The sequence below is a fragment of the Festucalex cinctus genome, chromosome 18 (genome assembly GCF_051991245.1).
Source record: "Festucalex cinctus isolate MCC-2025b chromosome 18, RoL_Fcin_1.0, whole genome shotgun sequence".
NCBI lineage: Eukaryota > Metazoa > Chordata > Actinopteri > Syngnathiformes > Syngnathidae > Festucalex > Festucalex cinctus.
In genome coordinates, this window is record NC_135428.1 from 4,470,703 (window position 1) to 4,493,501 (window position 22,799).

At 39.5% G+C, this 22,799-nt stretch overlaps 1 protein-coding gene across 4 annotated transcripts in view; it reads left to right on the forward strand.

Annotated features, from left to right (window-relative positions):
• The window catches only part of slc8a4a (solute carrier family 8 member 4a), a 32,500-nt gene that overhangs the window by 6,906 nt on the left and 2,795 nt on the right, over positions 1-22,799 (forward strand). For all 4 annotated transcript variants that reach the window (XM_077504296.1, XM_077504299.1, XM_077504298.1 and 1 more), the window contains 5 exons: positions 99-607; positions 14,070-14,176; positions 14,449-14,567; positions 18,371-18,470; positions 20,868-21,140. In XM_077504296.1, the coding sequence (XP_077360422.1) occupies positions 99-607; positions 14,070-14,176; positions 14,449-14,567; positions 18,371-18,470; positions 20,868-21,140 (1,108 nt within the window). The remainder of the gene's footprint in view (positions 1-98; positions 608-14,069; positions 14,177-14,448; positions 14,568-18,370; positions 18,471-20,867; positions 21,141-22,799) is intronic.

Sequence of the window (22,799 nt, forward strand, 5' to 3'; positions counted from 1 at the left end):
GAAACTAAAGGCTTCAGTTGAAATCATGAATAATTTCACATTATTTATGAGTCCAGCCACTAAAAGGTCAATCAATGCCCATATTTTCTTGCAAACAGGTTGACTATCGCACAGAGGATGGGACTGCCAACGCTGGGTCAGACTACGAGTTCGCTGAGGGCACTTTGGTCTTCAAGCCTGGCGAGACCACCAAAGAGTTCACCGTTGGCGTGATCGACGATGACATTTTTGAAGAAGATGAACACTTCTACGTGCGCCTCAGCAACCCGCGCATCGTGCACCGAGCTGAGGTCTCCATCCTGGAGCCACGTTCCATCTCGTCCAGCAACAGCATGTCCTCGCACATCCCGCCGAAAGCCGCTCTGGGCGGCGCCCACACCGCCACGGTGACCATCTACGACGACGACCACGCCGGCATCTTTACCTTCGAGAGCAAGTCGACGAGGGTCAGCGAGAGCGTCGGAAACATGCAGGTCAAAGTTCACCGGACGTCCGGCGCGAGGGGAAAGGTGGCGGTGCCTTACCACACTGTCGAGGGCACCGCCAAAGCTGGTGAGGACTACGAGGAAGTGTCTGGCAAGCTGGAGTTTCAGAACGATGAGACCATGTGAGTGATCAAATCTGTTTCATTAGTTCCTTCCTAGGTTCATTTCTCACTCAGCGACTATGTAACTCCATCTTGCGCTGTATCTTGTACAGGATATGATTTGATGGTTTCCTCCTCTGTTCCTTCGCATCTCTTAATCAAACATTGGAGCCCACATGTCAACTTGTTGGCTGTGAGAAGCTTAGGGAGATGATGTGGGAGGATGAGACGGTATCTTTGTGAGGCAGATAATAGCCGATGTAAAGACGAAGAAAGGATTGTCTGTGGATGAGTGCAGATTTGACATGAAAACCCTTTTGGGATGTTTGTGGAGGTCACTGTAACGTGGTGCGTGGGTTATATGGACTACTCGACAGAGATGGGAAAACCAGGGTTGTATTTCACAAAGCAGGTTTAGTGAGAAATCTGGGTAAAGAAACCCTGAAAAGTGTGAAACTTCGACGTCTTCCGTTTCAGAATGGGAGGTAGCTAAAACCAGAGGATAAGAGGAAACTAGCCTGTTTCATAAAAAGAGGTAATTGAAGCTCTCGGTCAGTTACCATAGCAACATGATCCGTCAACCTAACCTGGTCGGTAGCAGGTTTTCCACAAGGGACTTCGAGGTTTACTCCGTCCCCGCCCCCTTTCAGACGCACACGCGACAATTCATTTCCTCATTCATTCACTCACATGGACCATGATAATTTGCGACCGTTATCGTATTGTGATGTTCGACTATCGATACATCCGTACTATTTAGTGGATTACAAACACTGGAATGGCGACAACTTACCAGGACGTCTCCGCCAGCCATTAGTAGCTGTTCACGTGACAAACCTGTCATCCTCGTCATATTTCCAAGATCGTTGTGCTTTTTGCGTGACACACACATACTATCACAACACATTCTGTAATCTACATACGTATGCTCCCTGTTTGAATGTATGCTTCAGATTGCACAACTGAAAGTCTGTTAACTGTTAGCTACAACCGTTAGCAACCCGCCATTGCAAAGTCTCCCTCACACCACTGTAAATAGTTGGCAAACAGATGGGATTTTCAATCTAAAATTGTGCACTGCTACCCTCTGCTGGCGGTTTAGCTCATTATCACTCTTCAACGTACTTACAATTTAAAGGGCCAGCGCATTAGACCTTATCCAGCCGCTACAAATGGAAAAAATGTTTAAAACGCTATAACACGACCTTGGCATTGAATGTTTTAACTACAATGGACAATTTCAGTTGTTCTTGTGAATTAATTAGTTGATTTAAATGTTTGACTTTTCAACTTTGGTAGGTGAGGGTGAACCAGTGCAACAGTAGGATTGTGCAATTAAAGGATGACGTAGTAAAAAGGCGACTGTTGATGTTCACGTGACGTGAGTTTAACTCATTCACTCGCTGCCATTTTCACAGAAGCAGCCCCGTTCGCTCCCGGCTGCTTTACTGGATTTTGACTGATTTTGCAAGGCCCACAGAAGATTGTGTTCTATTGCTATAAAAGCATGGAAAAAGAAAGATTAAAGTCTCTTCTTTCATCAGGAAAAAAAAAGTATGTTTCTATCAGTTTCTGTTTTGCAGCAATTAGCATTAGAAGAGAGCTAAGTTTCATCAGTTTTCACAAATCTATTCAAAATTGTAAAAAATTGTAAAAAAAAAAAAAAGTAATTAAGCTTTTTTCTACATGGCCCTGGTTGATCTCCTTTGCTCTGCTGCCACCTGCTGGCCGTTTGTGTAATAACTACCATTTCTGCAACCGTTCTTTGCAGTTGATAGTCTGTATCAAAGCCTTCTGTATTCTCTAGCATAAAAAAAACAAAACAAACAAAAAACAAAAAAAACGTATAAATACGTCTTTGGGACACTTAGAACATTAAAAAAAACGTACTTACACGTTATTGGGAGCAAATGAGTTAATAACTGGATTCAGACATAGAAAGAAAAAGAAACTGGGAGGCAAACAGAAAAGGACCGGTGTGTAGTGGCCTCCTAAAGTGTGCTTGTGTAATCAACAAATTTGCGAGGCTAATGAAAGCAGATGTGAACTCTACGCTTTCTACTAAGAACGCCAAATGATTTACAGCGCGGTAAGCGACAGCGTGAGTAGCATTTAGACACAGGGAGAAACACTGAATAAAACGTGTCAAATAAACGTGTCTGTGCAAGCAGGATTGCAGGGTTAGTGAGTGGGAGTATTGTGTGGGTCGGCCGAGCGCACCGAGGGAGGGAAAAAAAAACGTCAGGTGAATGCGCAGCGAATTCGCCCCCCATTTCGTCTCCTTGCCTCACGTTGCAGGTACAATTTGAATGTATTACATTTCTTGCATTTTTGAAACGTTTTCCTATCAATTGAATGGCATTAGTATGCTGCAAGAACCTGCATGAAATGTTCCTCCAAGGGGGGTACTGAAAAGATTTTCCCGAGCATCCAGTGCAATTACAGGAAGTAGCAAGAGGTTCATGGAGTCCCTAATGATCTTCGCATAATGCAGACAACTACATGAGCTGTGGTTAATGAGCCAACAGTGTACGACAAAGTGAAATTGTGGGGCTGCTGCAGGCGGCTTGTATTTGCGTTGGAGGGCAAAGACAATACTTACTGTTCATTAGATTGTTACTGGTAAACAGCCACCAGCACGTCTTTTTTTTTTTTTTTTTTTTTTTTTTGAGTCTTGCTTTCTTTATCAATGAAAGGCGACATAACAACTCAAGCTGTGATCACACATAAGAAGAACATAAAGGGAAGTGCATGCGAACTGCTGACGATCTCCCTCGTCCACTGAGCCTAAATTGAAAAGTCTGTTTGCATCAAGTCTGCGTTCATCCTGCTTTCTAAGTGCATGTGGATGAAATAGACGCATTTACCACAGCGCCTACCAAAGTTTTTGCACTCAGACCTAAATGTTTTAACAGGATCAAATTGTGTTACTGCTTCAAGCTATGCAGAAGCTCCAGTCAGTTTGCATCTTTTATCGTTTCTCTTTAATTCAAAGTGTTCAGTCTGTCCTCTTGAAACATGCAGTTTGCACTGGGTGCTTCTTTGCTTTCAGCTGCTGCGTAATGCGTGCGACCTTTCGCGTTGCAGAAAAGATGAGCTTGTTTTCCGACACTATTAAAAGACAACTTGAGGTCATAGTCACACTCACAAGCGAGTGCAAGGGGTCAGCAACCTTTCCTGTCAAAAGAGCCATTTTCACGCCAAATAAAGAACCAAAAATGTGTCTGGAGCCGCCAAACACAAACATTATGATTGAGGAAAGAGTGTGTTATTTTTAGTCTAATGTACTGAGGGCCCAAGAGTTAATTAGAGCTGCATCACAACACAAAAATTTGACATTCATTTTCTTCTCCCTTTAGTTTTTTTTTTTGTCTTTTAGATTTTTGGGGGGTAATTTTTCATACATGTTTAGGCTTTTCTTCCTTTACGTCAAATTTCTGACACTTTTGGCAATTTTTATGGACATTTTATCATCATTTTCTGCCTCTCTTCTTACTTTTTGGACATGTTATGATTATGGGTATTTTTTTACATTTTTTTCTACCAGCAACTTTATGACATTTTTGGCAATTTTGTGCACATTCTATGGTAATTTGGGGGATTTCTTCTTTCGTTTTTGGACATTTTACATTTAATTTAAAAAATGTCGTTTTCTGCTTTTAAAAAAAAAACAAAAAAACAAAAAAACATTTCAACTTTTTTGTGGCAATTCTGTGCACATTTTATGGTAATTTTGGGGATTTCTTCTGTTGTTTTTGGACATTTTATAATTATCTTTTGAAACGTTTTCTTCTCTGTGTTCAACCCCAACCCCCCCCCCCCCCCCCCACCCCCATTTATAATTATTATTATTTTTTAATAAATTATCAGATTTTATTGGCTAAAATATTTCATCATAATTTTCTGCCTTTCTTTTGCTTTTGGACATTTTAGGTTACTTTTTGAACATTTTCTTCTCTGCCTCTTTTATTCAATTGCCTAACATTTTTGGCAATTGCATGAACATTTTATGGCCAATTTCTGCTTTTTCTCTTCATTTTGGGGATTTTATGGTCAGTTTTTGGACATGTTTAGGTCATAAAAAAAAATTTCATCTTTTTCTGACAACCTAAAAATGTGGTCTCTGACATTTTTTGAATATTTAAGTATTAAATTATTTATTTAATAATTATTTAATTATTAAATTACCTAAAAATATATTATCATAATTATTTTATTTATTTATTTACTTATTTATTTGGAGATCCACAGGGACCCACAGGAGAGGGACTAAAAACCCACATATGGCTCCAGAGCTGCAGGTTGCAGACCCAAGGTCTAGTGAGATCCACTACATGCGCTATATTATCCATTTACTTATTGATACATTTTCCTTACAAGGGTCATGCTTTGATTGATACTGTCAGAAAAGAGACAGCATTGATTAAAGCTGCAGCCTTTATTGAAGGATATACGGCAGTAAAGTAGCAAAATAGCAACAATTTGGCTGCAAAATTCATCCAGCATACACACAAATGTCCCCAAATATGGAGGGTGCCGCTGGAATGCCATAGAAAGTTTAATCAAGATGTGGCCCAGATTGCACATTTGGCTGCAATATACATTTGATGTGGAGAAGTGATGAGTATGTCACAGTCGAGAGCTTCTGAATCTCAACTTAGTGAATGCGTCTGTGCATTGTCCTTATGTGCCCTGCAAATGGTCGGCGGTCATTTCAGGGTGTATCCCAACTCTCATGTAAAGTCAGCTGGGATGGATTCCAGCTCATTTGCAACACTAATCAGGACAAACGCTCTAGAAAATTGACGTATGGGAGGTAATGTAAGGACGAAAAATCCTATTTAATATGTTGGGGCACTTACCTCTCTGTCTCTGTCAAATCTTAACAGATCACATTCTAAATATTAAGGTCCTTATTACATTTGGTTCCCATGGAACAGAAATAATCAAATTAATCAAGTCTGGATGAAACCTGACCCCTTTTAGCAATTAGAATGCTTGGTGGTAGCAGACAGTCTCGACTGTCCAGGTGTACCTAATAATTTGGCCACCGTGTACGCAATATGTGCCCTCCTTTTCCTCCTTGCTCCAATGGTTGCTAATAATATATAAATAAATAGCACAAATAATGTACAAAGTATATAATAATATACTCTGCCACAGTTTTTGGCAAATGTGAACATGTCTAAGTGCACTGTTTGTTAGCAGCTAGCAAGCTAAGCTAGCTCGAAGACTTCGACATACAGCAAGACGAGTATATCCGGACACAAACGATTTAATGAATGACAATTTACACCATGAAAGTAGTGATCGACGTACTGTTTCAACCAAAAACAACATATCTTAGGCTTCCACTTCCACTTTGCCGCCCAACAAACTTTTTTTTGTAGCTAGCGGCTTCAAATGACTGGTTAAAATGATGCGCAATATTGTAGTGCCTTTCTAAGGATGTTTTTTTTTTTTTTTGTGACACTTGACATATTTGCAACCTTTAAACGAAAATGCTCGCCGAAAATCAAGCTCTCTACTGTCTACATTCATTCGTTATGTGACGTTTGTTAGCGGAAGCTAAGCGGTGACGTCAGCTGGACGGGTCTATTACTTTGTGATTGGATGGGCAAGGGCACAGAGGCGGAAGTTTCCGCCTCCATGAAACACGACAAGCCTAAAAAAAAAAAAGTAACATAAATGCAACATATGTCCAGTTGAAACCATTTCAAATCCAGTTGAATGACAAACGAATATGTAAATTCTGCCGCGTAGCGAGTAGTTCAAGATGTACGGCAAAGCCTCTGAGCCAAAGCAAACTGACAAGAGAAATGTTCTACATGCTTTGTTTGTGGATTATTTGAAGCCCCGCACAGCCCCCTTGTGATGCTTATGTACATCTTTCTTTTGTGCATCTGTTTTTGTTAGCGCCTCGGTACGTGTGCCGCAACACACCAGTTGAGGCTAAAGTGGATAACAGGGGCAGTTACGTAAGCTCAAATGAAAGCTCTGTGAGTGGAAGGGGAACACTTCTGGAAAGGTAAATCAATAGCCAGCGATCTTAACTCCTTACGCTTAATGCTGTTTCCAATCAATAACATTGTGAACTTCATGACACACGTGGATAAAAGCAGCACGCCACAGTCATGGTTGGGTAATGTTAACGTATTTCAAGAGAGACAAATCATTGCTCAAAACATTTCTCCCCTGGAGAATGTACTGTATGTTCTGTTTCAGCACTAATGGAAGACCGTCACATGTTTCTACGTGTACCGAAAAAGTTCCGCGACTTGTGACACGAAAGCCACATTTCAAATCCAAACTACAAACTAACAAAGTCACGCAACGCACTTTCCCAGCCTTCTCTGCGACACTTCCATGCACTCCAGAGAGAGGATTCTTTGGGGATGCGGATGGCGGAAGTGTGACGGTCTGGGGCCGCTTTACTATTCAGGACCTGGATGAATTGTTGTGATTGATGGAATCATTAATTCTGCTCTTTACCAGAAAATCCTGAGGGAGAATGTTTAGTCATCAGTCTGTGTCCTCGAGCCACACTACAACTTAAAACACAGCAGCAAGTCAACTTCTGGATGGCTTTTTTTTTTTTTTTTTTTTAAATGAACGTTTTGGAAATCTAATTCAAATGCTGTGACGCGACCTTATAAAACTAGTTCATGCTTTAAAACCTTCCAACTGAATTAAAAGAAAGAATTACCACTTGGACAATTTAGTCTTCGGTTAAGGTGCGTGTTTCTGGAACGTGGGAGGAAGCCGGCGTACCCGCATAGAAGTGTGAGGCAGACATTCGAACTCCAGTTCCTCAGTGCTGCTCTCAATGTGCATAATCCTCGAAAAATTATGTAACATTGCTGGTCTTTTATAAGACTCCATGCATTAGAGTCAAATCACAAAGTGGTAATGGCGTTCAAGGACTTGTTCGGTCGTTTTGAATCTTAACAAAAGTTAATGAGTTCCCTGAAGGGTTACCAAACAGATAATTAAATACAATCAAGCACATGGCTGTAAAACTTTTAAAGCTGCTTAACTCGCAAAAAAACAAAACAAACAAAAACAAACTTAACCCTGGCGTGATCGAGTCATGAGTCAAGACCCAAATATTACCCCTGCATGACCCTAGTCATGACATATTTGTTGTTGCCTGAGGATGAACTGTGATGTCATCTTCAGTCGACAGCCGAGTGGCAAAATGGCTGCCCCCTAAAATGGATAAAAATAGCTTGATTTTGCTTTGGCTTAAATAGACAGTGAATCGATCTCATTGGTTATGGCTATGTGGGTAACAGTACTGACATGGAATTATCTGGTTGGCTGTTGACTCAGTAAAGAGATTAAAGATTCTTGACATCACATAGCTTAAAACCAGTTGAAACTAGATGTCGGTTACAACCGTTCAAAACAGACACTTGACCTCACGGACATGACCCAAACTTAACCCTGGCATGAGTCACGAGTCAAGACCCAAACATTACCCCTGCATGACCCTAGTCATGACATATTTGTTGTTGCCTGACCCTGACCTGTGATCTCATCTTCAGTCGACAGCCGAGTGGCAAAATGGCTGCCCCCTAAAATGGATAAAAATAGCTTGATTTTGCTTTGGCTTAAATAGACAGTGAATCGATCTCATTGGTTATGGCTATGTGGGTAACAGTACTGACATGGAATTATCTGGTTGGCTGTTGACTCAGTAAAGAGATTAAAGATTCTTGACATCACATAGCTTAAAACCAGTTGAAACTAGATGTCGGTTACAACCGTTCAAAACAGACACTTGACCTCACGGACATGACCCAAACTTAACCCTGGCATGAGTCACGAGTCAAGACCCAAACATTACCCCTGCATGACCCTAGTCATGACATATTTGTTGTTGCCTGACCCTGACCTGTGATGTCATCTTCAGTCGACAGATAGCCTCTAGTGCCAAAATGGCTGCCCTCTGAAATGGATAAAAATGGCTGGATTTTGCTTCATAACTCATATTACACTAACGTAATATTAACCAGAACACCGTATTTAGACTCGTCGGGCTTGACATATATGGTGGCTTCCCCTTTAAACAATTCAGTTTTTCAATGTATCAGGAAGAAGCTCAGTACCTTCCATCTTAGTTTACTTGTACTCTTGACTGATTGATTCCCGTCTAAGTCCCAAATGTGTCAAGATGGTAATATTGCCCGTGGATATGAGAAACCTATTTCTCCATGGTGCTTCTGTGCCACTTTAGTGTTCATTTTCAGCACCGACGCACTCTTTCCTGATCCCCCTGACAGATTCAGTTTGTTGCTCATCTTCAACAAATGGAAGTCGTCTTCATTCATGGCCACTTCAAGTACAATTGTGTATTTCTCTTCTGCTACCTTTTTCCTAAGGATTCTCCAGAAAGAATTGGAGAGTAGAATGTAGAAATCTAATCTGGACCAAAATGAACTTGAGCCTTTGACGAAAAACACTATGACCAAATCTGCAAAGTCCACACAATGCACTTGTTCTTAACACATTCACTGCCATAGACGGCTTTAGACGTCAAAGATTCTTTTTTTCTTTTTCCTGCACACGCAATAAAACAATGTGCAAAAAAGCTTTTTCGTTATGCATCAATTTGGTATGAAAGCAGCAACAGTAAATTGCAGCGTTTACTACACATAGTTAAAAAAAAAAATAAATCAACTTTTGTGTAGTCTCCAAGAATATTCAAAACATGCGGACATCCAACTTTAACACATTCACTGCCATAGACGGTTTTAGACGTCAAAGATTTATTTATTTATTTTTTTGTCCTGGACTGGCAGTGAATGAGTTAAGTGGTTTTAGTGTCCGCATCCAAGCAAAATAAATCCAGTTTGTAAAGTACGACTCAGTAAGTAGAAACCGTACAGTCTTGATGGGACCGGGCAAGAGTCTCTGAGAGTGAGAGTTCACTGTGACCTGCACACACAAGGCAGGAAGACGAGTAAAATTGAGTGGTGTCATCCATAAAACTCCTGTCAGCTCTCAGTGACACCCTGAACGCTGCTGGGATTTATCACCGTTTTTAGTATTCAAAGAATCGTGCCTGCATTTTACTTGTCCATTCTAGTTTGTATGCGAGGACGAGAAGGTGCATATGCTGACAACGTTAAGTGCAGTCGAACCAGATCCAATGCAATAGACACTGTCAGGGAAGCTTAAATTTTGTAGTCTAATCATTGCTGGACTAGAACAGTAAATACACATAACAGTCATAATTGTTGTTTTAAGACAGTGGTGTCCAAACTACGGCCCGGGGGCCATTTGTGGCCCGCCGTCCCTTTTTCAGTGGCCCGCGACATCTGCTAAAAATGGCATTTGACTCCGTTAAAATTAATTAACAAAAAAAAAAATGTTTGGAGATGGTCAAAGTAAGAAGGGAGGGTGTCGAAAAACACAGGTGCCATTAAAGGTTATTTTAGTTAGCTAAAACTCGTGAAAAAAATAAAATGAAAAAAACAATTTCGTTAACGAAATAACACAAAAACGAAAATTCTTGTTTAAAAATGAAAAGTAACTGAAATTACATTTATGTTTTTCAAAACTAACTAAAATTAACTATAATTACAGCAAAAATGTCCTTGTTTTAGTCTTTGGTAATAAATTTAATACATGAGCCTTTGGGGATTATTTTAAATGTGATTTTTAGTTTTATTTTGATATAAACCCTAATAATGACGTTTGAAAGTATGTCGCACAGAAGTGACGTCATCTAGCAGCAGCCAATAGAAAAGCACCTTCAGATGACGTTGCTCCCATGGTGTTTTTTAAATATTGCACACAAGTAAAAAAATAAATAAATAAAATAAAACTAATACTGAAACTAACAAACTAAACTAAAACTAAGCATTTATTAAAGAACTAAAACTAATAACTAACAGAACCGCCCTAAAAACTAACTAAATTTAAAAAACAAAACTCAAAACGAAATAAAAACTAACGAAAAATGAAAAATTCCAAAACTATAATAACCCTACTGCCATATTACAAATAAATTGGTTTATATACTGTCGCATTTTTCTAAACATGCAAAAGCGCAAATCAATTATTTGTACAATTAGGACTAAACACAATTTCTCTCCATCACATTATGTGGCCCTTGCCACAATCATTCTGATTTTCTGTATGTGGCCCTCAAATGAAAAAGTTTGGACACCCGTTTTAAGATATTGGCGCAAGTTTGGTCTTTAACTTGATTGCATTATTGTACATGAGGCTTGATCAACAAATTCAACTGCAGTAGATGGGGAATCTTTGTGAGTGATTTCTGCTTGGTTACACTTACGAGCTATACTCACTCCACATTGACATTTTTGAATCCTTTTCAGTCTTTTTTTTTTTGTTTTTTTTTTTGTGTTCATTCATTCTTGATTTCACTTCACTTTCAACATTCATCTCTTGCATGTGACTCTTTGATATGGAAATGACACTCAACAGTTGCTTCCTGCACAAATGAATAAACCTCATCCATTCGCACAGGAGAACAGATGCCGCTAATACAAGAATCCATCAGCACCTGAACCCGCTCCTACTAATATCTTCACATTCACCTTGTTCCTCAACATAATGCACCTGAGTTCTTTTCCGTTGCCCCCGGGCTCTTTTCTCCCACTGGCATGACTTTCCCCTGACGTGTCATTCTTGTTTAAAATAAATACGCTTTTCTTCTGTGAGCAAAAGGCGCTTCCTTCTTGCTGCTGCATCCTGGGTGTATATGTGTAGACAGAAATAGACAACCACCCACATGTCATTAGGGAGGCAGAGAGAGAGAGAGAGAGAGCAGGCGAAAGAAGGGACTATGTCAGTCGTAGTTTGACAGTGCAGCTTCACGAAAATGCAGATTCAGACAGAAGATATCTTTAAGGCTTTGTCTTAGTGTGCCTTGAAAGCCACTTTTACACAGAGAGAAAAATAATGAGCATCGTTTGTGCATGTGTGTGTGTGTGTGTGTGTGCTATTTGAATGCTCGTGAAATGCGGTGGATCTTCACTGGTGTGATTGAGTCAAACATATTAAATTAATTTTGGCAGCCACTCAGTGTTGCCAACTTGACGATTTTCGCGATTTTCCAAAGATTCTTGGTGACTTTTTTCTGTTAACTCATTCAACCTCAAAAACGTATAAATACGTTTTTTAATACTTTGTCCTGCACTCCCGAGAACGTTTTTATACGTTTTTTTTTTTTTTTTTTTTTAATTCTGAGTTTACAGAAGGCTTTCATAACGGCCAGAAGGTGGCAGCAGAGTACAAGAGATCAGCCAGGGCCATGTTGCAACAAGCTCTTTTTGCCAATGTTTTCACCCGAAATGCGAATATCGATGAGACTTTGCTTTATTCTAATGCTAATTGCTGCAAAATAGAAACAGACACAAATATACTTGGAGAGTCTAATCTTTCGTTTGGTAGGTTCCATGTTTTTATAGCAATAGAACAGAATATTCTGCGGACCTCGTCAAAATCAGTCAAAATCCAGTAAAACCGCTTCAGTGAAAATGGCTGGGAGTGAATGAGTTAATAGCGACTAGTGACAAAGCTAGCAAGTTTTTTTCTTAGGTTGTTTTTTTACTCACTTTTTGCCTCTCCCATATTATTCCTCTCTCTTAAAGTGTCCATTACTATTACATGCAAATTGTATATTATGCAAATTAGGCAATGATGTCATTTAGTGACTTTTTATTTGATATTTGAGTGCGCAACTCCCTGATCTCAGTTGTCCACATTTATAATTTTAAAGTTTAGTTGTATTGTGTATGACAGACTGTGTCTGCCTGGACCTAGATCAGATCTACCAGTCACATTACACCACCTGTGCCACAACTTAGACCTGCTGTTAGCTGGTCTAAACCGTAGCCTACTTTCTGTAATCAAATTGTCAGTTACGCCTGTGGTGTGTAATCGAAAACGATCCGCCGAAATGCCCAGCGAGGCAAAACAGCAGTCTGCCAAATTCCTAAACAGAGTAAATTTGACTTGCCCAGGCACAAAAATAAATGACATTTATAATGTATAATGTTTAAAACATTTTCCTTTCCTTTCCATTTTGTCTTTCGTGTGGAATAAGCTTGCTGGCAACTTAAGAATGATGCTTTATTGAACTTTTGTGCCATTGGACATTTACAGTATTTATCGGACTACATTCTTGACAAGTCTTTCCTGTCATTGTGTTTTACTATACCCCATCCCGAGTTTGACAGTTTGTTGATTTAGTTACTTGGCTCTTATGGAGTGCAGCAGTTGAATGTGAGAGGATGATGTCTTGTGATGAAGAAGTCTGCCCCCTGTGGGATGGTAGTAAAAAGTGATTATCATTTTTTTGCATTATTTTAACTCATTCACTCCCAGCCATTTTCACATTTCGCAATCCCGTTCACTCCCGGCTGTTTTACTGAATTTTGACTGATTTTGCAAGGCCCACAGAATATTGTCTTCAATTGCTATAAATGCATGGAACCTATCATAAGAAAGATTAAAGTCTCTTCTTTCATCAGGAAAATGAAGTACGTTTCTATCTGTTTCCGTTTTGCAGCAATTAGCATTAGAAGAGAGCTAAGTTTCATCAGTTTTCACAAATCTAGTTAAAATTCTAAGTAATTTAGCTTTTTTTTCTAGGTGGCCCTGGTTGATCTCCTTTGCTCTGCTGCCACCTGCTGGCCGTTTGTGTAATAACTACCATTTCTGCAACCGTCCTTTGCAGTTGAGAGGCTGCATCAAAGCCTCCGTAAGCTCTAGCATAAAAAATAAATAAATCAAAAAACGTATAAATACGTCTTTGGGACACTTAAAACAAAACAAAAAACTACACGTTATTGGGAGCAAATGAGATAATTGTGAGGTATTCTAATTATTATATATAGGAATGTCTGTGAAATTTGGAGCTAGTCATTTTTTTAAGAATTTGAAGCTTTGTGATGAGGAAAAATGTGAATTTGTACTTTTAAAAAATATTTTGTTTTTATTTTATTCTTACTGAAGTAGCTCGGCATACTATTCCTGTTTTAAGTATAAAGGTTGTTGACTGATTACATTGGAACTGGTTTTAGTAGACAAATCTTTAAAAGAACACGGACATACGTCATTCCACATCGTATGTCATTTCTAACAATTGATTTTTCATTTGATTCTTGACAGAAAAGCTGTTGCTGCCACCCAGCTTCACTGATTTATAAATGCTGTTTCTCCTCATTGGCGAAGGTTTTTAAGTCGCATTTGTCGAGCTGCTATCTTCACATAGTGTACAACAGCTCTCCATGATTCATTGTGTGGGTTGTCTGCCTCTTGGCTACACCGCTTCTGACTACAAATGCTTGGATTTGGATTTTAAAGTCAGACCTGGCGTCCCGATTTTGGCCGCAGGCCAACAAATGCATTTGTCTTCCTCTTTGTCAGATAAGTTGCCGTTTCTGAAATAATTTGACTCATTCATTGATCCGTGTCTCTGTGACTTTTGACCTTGTACTTTCAGGAAGCTGTTGAACGTGAAGATCATCGATGATGAGGAGTATGAGAAGAACAAGACTTTTACCATTATTTTGGAAGAGCCTATTTTGCTAGAAGTGGGGCAGAGGCACGGTGAGTTTTGCATCATCCCTCTTCACACATATTCACGCATTTTTCAATTTTAAATAAACGTTCACCTCGTAGGTGATGATGTCTTTACGACTTGACTCGCACATTAGACAAGGTCTCGGTTTCATCGTTTATCCATCTCAGTCGAACCTTAACAGATTTTTAACATGACTCCTGATGAGCCAGCAGTATAAACGGGACCACTGATTCATCACATGCCTCATTACTTTTGTTGTAAGCCAGGTAACCAGACTGACACTTGCCCTCCTGTGCAGGAGACACAAATGATAACAAGACGCCAGTCGGGCCCGAGGACGTGGCGAAGATGGGCTGCCCTTGTCTGGGAGAACACACGAGCTTGGAGGTGGTCATTGAGGAGTCCTATGAATTTAAGGTACTTCCTCATTGGTCTTCTGGCTATTGATGTTAATCATGGAGCTTGGAGTTTTCCTCAGACTGTCAAAGAAGTCAATTTGGAAGCTATAGCAAACTTCAAAACAGTTGACTTGAGAATCATCGACGTGATACGCTAACAGTTTGGACCTTGAACCTGAAAGCGGAGTAAATCATTTTGAAACAGAATTATTTTTGATTGAAGGGAAGTCAACCTTAAACATTTCTTGACAATAACATGTTAGATGTGACCTAACTAGTCTAAACGTTAACATTCTGATGAATATTACATTTGTAGACATTTGAGTTATGCAACAAAACTCAGCTGTCTCGGGGCAGACATTTTGCGACTTGCTGTCGACTGAAGATGACATCACAGTTGCTCAGGGCTCAGGCAATGAGAGCTCACCTGTTTTCTAAAGCTGAGCTGTGATTGGTTGTTGTTAGCTGAGACCTGAACAACTGTGATGTCATTTTCACTCGACAGCAAGTAACAAAATGGCCGCCCTCTGATATTGATAAAAACGTCTGGATTTTGGTGATTAACTCATATTACACTAACACAATATTAACCAAAATACCGTATTTGGACTAGTGGGGGTGCATAGAACATATTATTGTTGAGAAATTTTGGGGGGGTTGACTTCCTCTTTAACCAAGACGTTATTAAGGGAAATTGTTTTGGGGTTTTTTGTACATGTATATCCATCCATCCATTTTCTTGACCACTTATTCCTCACAAGGGTCGCGGGGGGTGCTGGAGCCTATCTCAGCTGGCTCTGGGCAGTAGGCGGGGAACACCCTAAACTGGTTGCCAGCCAATCGCAGGGCACACAGAGACGAACAACCATCCTCACTCACAAGCACACCTAGGGACGAATTTGGACCGCCCCTTTAACCTGCCATGCACGTCTTTGGAATGTGGGAGGAGACCGGAGTACCCGGAGAAAACCCGCGCGGGCACGGGGAGAACATGCAAACTCCACCCAGGAAGGCTATTAATTTTTTAGTTGTCAAAGTTGGTGTTAGTAGCATCACACACCATGAGGGACGTGTTTGTAACACCTTTCACACGCACATTTATTTGGCGCCCACGCTTTTTCACACTGACCCTTTCCACACTTGCGCACACACCTACCACCTTTAGTTTTGCATTATATTGTATTCATATTTTGTGACATAAGTTGTGTCAAATGTTATTATTATTATAACATGCCCTGCAACTGACTTGTGACCATCCTAGTGAGTACTCCAAACCACATCCAATGTTAACTGCGATAGAAATGCGAAAGAAAATGGACGGATAAACAATATCGCATCAACATCAGGTGGCCGTAACTGAAACAGACACAGTAATGAAGGTTTCACTTGAACAAAGTCTTTAGCTTGATGCGTTCAGGTTCCTGCCCGCCTTCGGCAGCATCAATAAAGACACAAGGCAAATCAATATACAGTGCTTAATTGATAATGAACAAGAACAAGAGTTGACCACAGAATCCGCTTGATTTCATATGACGTGGTGGCTACTCAATAAAAACGCACCGCAGACACTTTGCTCGCTCTGCAGCCATCCATTGATCCTGTTTCGAAACTGCAAATTGTATGCAAAGCACGAGGCTGGAGCATCCAATTTACGTGACTTTGATTGAATGATGTGATTTTTCCATGCCAACAAAATGGATGCTCCTTTGTTTTGTTTGTTTTGCATTTTCATTTGAGGTGCTCGTTAAAGAGTCTGAGGTGGACTGTTGAATGATTCATTAATTGTTAATTAAATATTCACCAAATAAACAATTGTATGTGTACAGGTTGTATTTATTGTATTAAAATTAGTTAATTAACAAATTTTAAAATATCATCTTAAAATGAAAATGGCTTATCACTGTTGAAACATTTTAATCTCATCTACAAATGATCAGGTCATTTGCATCTCATAGTAAAGATGAAGTGCTCACTAATGCAGATTTATGAACAAATTTCAATATTTAATACTGTGGTGGGGGAACAAACAAACAAACAAACCAACAAAAACAATACTTTGGATTGGCTTCATAAAGTTACTCTAATAATCCATTGCAGCTCAATGTACCGGTAAATGTTTGTCTCAATTATATTTGGGATTTTCTTCAAAACTTACATTTTTTTGTCAAAAATAAAAATATATAAATGTAAAAATCATAGACTGAAATTTTTTTGGACTGTTGCTTCATTTTCACTTCTAATTTATTTAATCCTTTTTCCATTTCTTTCCAGCTGACTCACATCATTGTCCTTCTTCTTTTCCTCATTACTTTCTAAGCTTATTTCCTCAGGTGGGATTTGAACCCAGAACCTAGAAGTGTGAGGCAGACTAACCACATCATGCTGTCCCCATTTTGAATGCTTTGCAACACTTATTCCATTTATTTTTTTTAACCTGTCCTGTTCAGCTGCTTGGTCATGCAGAATGATGAATCTGTCTGCCTTTTTATGCTGGAGCAGTTTTTCGGTGCACCGGGGGGAGTTTGAAATACTCACTCTGTGGTTGTTTGTGTTGTGATATTTATTAGAAACGCGGTCGGACGGAACAAGGTTTGAGAGGGGACACGCACGGAAAGGAAAGAAAAGAAAGAACGGAGCAAAAATGAAAACGCAACAGAGCAGATGACAATGTATATGATTACAGGTTCCCCATTTCGCTTTCTTTTTACGTTTCCTTCTAATAATGCAGAAGTTGTCTGTAAGGTACGGAGAAAACACTTTTAACCACATGAAACAGTGATTCTTAACCTTGTGGGAGGTACTGAACCCAACCAGTTTCATGCGAATTCACCAAACCATTCTTTCTTGAAAAATAAAATACAAATACTTTTTTTTTTTTTTTTCCAAATTGAAGACTAGATAGTTTACCACTGTTTTCTTAAGATGGAAGCTAGTTAGCATGAAGGGATTACAATAATAAAGAAATCACACGACGTGCCATCACAACAGCCACAAGTCGACTACTGACCGCACCAAATTCGCTGCAGCACAAATAGGCCAAGCAATGTAGCGTGATCGCCTGCGTGACCCCAAACGAGGCGTGACCTCTGCGGTCACGGAAGCAACGCCAGCTTCGTTCCTCAAACAAATCTTCTACGCACAGAACAAGTTCCGAAACCGCGCCGCCATGTCGACCAACTGTCCAAACGGTACGAAACTTGCGCGGACACATCGAAACTGGCTTCCGTGTAAACACGGCCTGAGAATAAAGATGACTTGACTTGACCACATGATAAAAACTTTTGTTTTGAGTCAAAGTGAACATTACAGTTTTGAGCCGGAAACAACAATTTTCAATTAAACAAATGTGAAAATGCACTTTAGACGAATTCCAGTCATTTCTGTTTTTTTTTTTTTTTTTCTTTTTCTTTTCTTTCGCGGATGCACTGGTGCAGAACATTGCCTCAAAACTGAGGGAATATTTTCTCGTTGTTTTTCCTGTTGTCCCAAATTAGATAACGTCTCTCAGTCTCGGTATGGCGCAGTGCAGTGAGTGGGTCAAGCAAATGCCCACTGGGAGTGGCAATAACAATTTACTTGTTTCTTTTGGACCAAGAGTGTAGGAGTTTTATTAGTCTTTGTGGTTAAAGCTAATGACCCTTAGAGACGAAGAGCCATCTCGCTCACCAGCACACATACACACACTCAATGACTTCCCACTCATAATTTCGTTAAAAAAAAAAAAACGACATTTTTAAGCGGGAGGAAAAACGGGGCTCGTGATAACTTCATTCAAATTAGTATGCAGTGTCATGTTCACGCAGCGTTTTGTCATGTCGGCAGAGTACGGTGGACAAGCTGATTAAGAAGACCAACCTGGCTCTGGTGGTGGGGAGCAGCAGCTGGAGGGAACAGTTTGTGAGCGCCGTCACTGTCAGCGCAGGTGAGCCTGCCCGTCTCGTCACGTCACTCCTCTCTGACCGGGACCTGTGGAAGGTCGATATTGCCGTGAGCTCGATTCCGTTCGCCAGCTGCGTCTCACCGGCCTCGTTTTTGATGGCCGTCCAGCAGCCGAAATATTACTCTTTGCCAAGAATCCATTTCAAGAAAAACCGTTTGAAATGAATGAAATATATCTCCACCAAGCACGAAAGTGCAAGAGGGAATTATTTTTCCACTTTTCTTACATATTACCATCTTATTCTTGTTAGAGTACACACTACTGAGTAGGGATGTAACGATAAGGGCAATATCGTGATATCGCGATATTAAAACTGCCACAATATCGTCGGACCACATCTGTAAAAAAAAAAAAAAAAAAGTCAGGTTGATTTCCATTTGTGCAGTTCTAGCACCCTCTATTGGCTAGTTTATTAGTGCAATTTAATTTTCATAAGGGATGTTTTGGCCTTCTATGTTTCAAATCTATGCTAATTGTCAGATAATAATTGTCAGCTTTTTTTTAGTGTGTTTTTTTTTTTTTTTTTTTTTTACCATATGATCTTTTTTAAATATCACCAACCTCCCCCCCCCACACACACACAATATCGTGATAATTATCGTTTTGTGACCTTCATATCGTGATAATATCGCATCGTGATGTTTGGATATCGTTACATCCCTACTACTGAGTGCTCTATAGTTTCTATTTTAAGCCTTTTTACTTGTGCAAGCAAACACTTTTGCAACTATGTGCTCATTTCTTGCATTTTTCCCCACCCAGACAGACACTTGATTAAAAATGCATGTGGCTCATCATTAAAAACTGAGCCAGTTCTCCCCTGCCTGTACAATTAATGGCCATCAAGTATTTATAGTAATGTTTGCGCTGTGGTGAAATATATATATATATATATATATATATATATATATATATATATATATATATATATATATATATATATATATATATATATATATATATATATATTCTCTCCCTTTTCTTGCTTTCATGACCTTTTAGATCGGCAGTCGTGCACATAAGCGCTTACAAAATATGACTTGCACGCTCGATGTGTCATTTTTCTTAACATGCTCTTTTCGCTATTTTTCTCCCAGAGTTCACCTATGTTTGCGTTGCAGAGTTTATAAATAGAAAGTACACTTCCTGCATTTATACGAGGCCCCCTCACCGAATCCTTACTTCACTCACCAACTACTTAAATAGGGGAGGTTAAGTTACTTACTTACTTACTTACTGTATTTTCCGCACTATAAGGCGCACCTCATTATAAGGCGCACCTTCAATGAATGACATGTTTTAAAACTTTTTCCATATATAAGGCACTACAGTAGAGGCTGGGGTTACATTATGCATCCATTAGATGGTGCTGCGCTAAAGGGAATGTCAACAAAACAGGTCAGTCAAACTTTATTAATAGGTTACAAACCAGCTTTCTGACAACTCCATTCACTCCCAAAATGAATAAACAGCTGTTTTTATTATTTGCTCTGAGGTGAAGTATTTGTATTAGCTAGCGATCCAAAATGGCGGGATCTTCTGCGCATGCACGTCACCGATCGTGCAGGGTCACCGATAGCGTCTTGTCAGCGAGACCTGTTGCGGCTCAATATTGATCCATATATAAGGCGCACTGGATTATAAGGCGCATGGTCAGCTTTTGAAAAAATTGAAGGCTTTTAGGTGCGACTTATCGTCGTGAAAATATTACTTAAGCTACTTACCGGTACTTACTTACCCTACAGTATTTACTTCCTTACTTAGCCTACCCAATTACTTACTTACCTATACTTACTTTACCTACCTACCTACCTACCTACCTACTTACTTACGGTTGTACTTGAAAGTTTCCATACACTTGGGGTATGTAAACTTATGAACACAACTGCAAATGTACAAACGCTAAACATCGCTTAATGACACAAAAATGCTGTCAATCGCCACCGAAATTCACGCGCACATCTCCACTCATGTCAATTTCAGTCTCTGAAAATATCAAAACAACCAAAACAATCAACTGTACTTCCTTACTTACTTACTTTACCAACCTACTTACTTCCTCCATCTACTTACTTGCTTACTTAAAGACTTTAGGTGAAAAGATTCTGGTCTTTCTCGATCTTTCTTCGATTTCGGTTGCCTGATTTAGCCGCAAGAGGCGGACAGTATCGGAAACATCGTTCAATTTAATGCAGTGCAATTGAGATGAGATCACTGCAGGGTTTTGATTGTGCAGATGAACCAGCGTGTTTATATGATCCACTCACAGAACGATAGCTGACTAAACGCTATGGCAGCTATCAAATCGGAAGTAGTACAGGCATGATCAGCGCGCGTGTATTTTAGACCTTAATCCCAGTCTCTTCTACCTTTCCCCAGGTGATGACGACGAGGAAGAAAGCGGCGAAGAGCGCTTGCCCTCCTGCTTTGATTACATAATGCACTTCCTGACGGTTTTCTGGAAAGTGCTGTTTGCTTTCGTCCCACCCACCGAGTACTGGAACGGGTGGGCCTGTTTCTTCGTGTCCATCTCATTAATTGGCGTCCTGACAGCCGTGACCGGGGACCTGGCCTCGCATTTCGGGTGCACCGTCGGCCTGAAGGACTCGGTCACCGCCGTGGTGTTCGTGGCCCTGGGCACGTCTGTCCCAGGTGGGTTGTCTGCTGTCGTTATGTCTGATGTTTGCCTCGGCTGCAAGGAGCAGCTGTTTGGGGAGAACTGTGTAACCTTTGCCTCAATCTCTGTCTAAACAAGTTTTTTTTGTGTGTATAAAAACCTCCCTTTGTGCTGAGTCATTGTGTGGCAAACGTCTGGAACTTTAATTTATACATGTTTTGGGTTATTAACCTTACACTGAGAGGAAAATGACACAGAATATTTACATACAAGTGTCTAAATGTTTGTTTGTTTAAGCTTCACACAATAGATACTTTTCTTTATTGCGCAGAAGAGCAAATGCTGAGCGCTCAGGATTTACACGCACTTTTGCTGACTAGAGTCAATGAAATGGTTTCGCTTTATGCCACGATGTGCTTTTTTTTTTTTTTTTTTTTTAATGTGGGGGCGAGTTTTATGAAACTTGGCGATGGAGAGAAGCGCCATCAGCCTTCCGGGTAGAGTGCACTTCAGATTATATAAGAGTCCATTGTTTTATAATGGGCCAACAATATTTTCACAATTAAATTGCCGGTGTCGTCTTTGACATTTTATCCGGTAGTAAAAGCGATTGTGTGTGGGATGGGTTCCTTTCGAAGAAGAGCAACAAGCTATGTCATATAATTGCATTATTTCTAACAATTTATGGATAAATAATGAACTTGTTCATGTTCTTTTTTAATTAAATGTGTTTCAAACTCAATTTATGTGCGGGTCTCTGGAAACAGATTCTGGGCGTGTTTGGGCTGAAGCAAGTATTCAACCAAAAAGGGGTTTAAATTAGAGGAGTCAAAATTAGTGCATTAATTTTTAGTTAATTTAAAGTTCCTTTAATGCCACTAATTTTTTTAACGCACGATTAATGACCTGCCCCTTACTTGGAAAGTAACAATTCCACTCGTAACGCAGCAGAGACATCCAGTCAAAATTTAGCAGTAATGCATTTATTAATTATACATATATTTGTGGAGACTGGGGTCAAGTTGTATTTTTGCAATTTTAAAAAATGTTCAGAATTTCACGTTACTTCATGTTAAAGATTAGATTGCTATTATTAGGAAAAGAAAAATTCATGGCAACCATGCCATCTAGTGGCAGAAAAATGACCAACACAAACCAATATCACACTCTTGTTTTTTTTTGTTTTTTTTTTTATTTTAACTCCATTTTATGAATTATGAAATTGCTGTATCAATGACTAAAAGATGCAACCATATTTTTATTAGTTTAATTTTAGTTTAACTATTCTATTACTATTATTATTCTATTCTATCCTATTAGTTTAATTTTAGTTTAATAGTTTAATTTTTTTCTGTTTTTGTTAGAGTATGAAAACTTTAAAAAAAAAATCTTGTTCATTAAGAACAGAAATAAAAGTTGTGATTAATCGTGAGTTAACTATTGAAGTCATGCGATTAATTGCGATTAAAAATTTTAATCGCCTGACACCCCGAGTTTAAATATATTTTCCTTAAAAAAACAAACAAAAAAACATTCTGTCATCTGTTCTTCTTGAAATTGGCTGTTCTCGTCCCAACCGTTCTCTTCATGGCGGGTTTTGAAAAAGACGTGATTGGGACTGGGTGACAGGATATCTTTTGCTTCCATTTGGTGTCACTTCAGAATTACATTTCACTGAAAGCTGTCACCAAGCG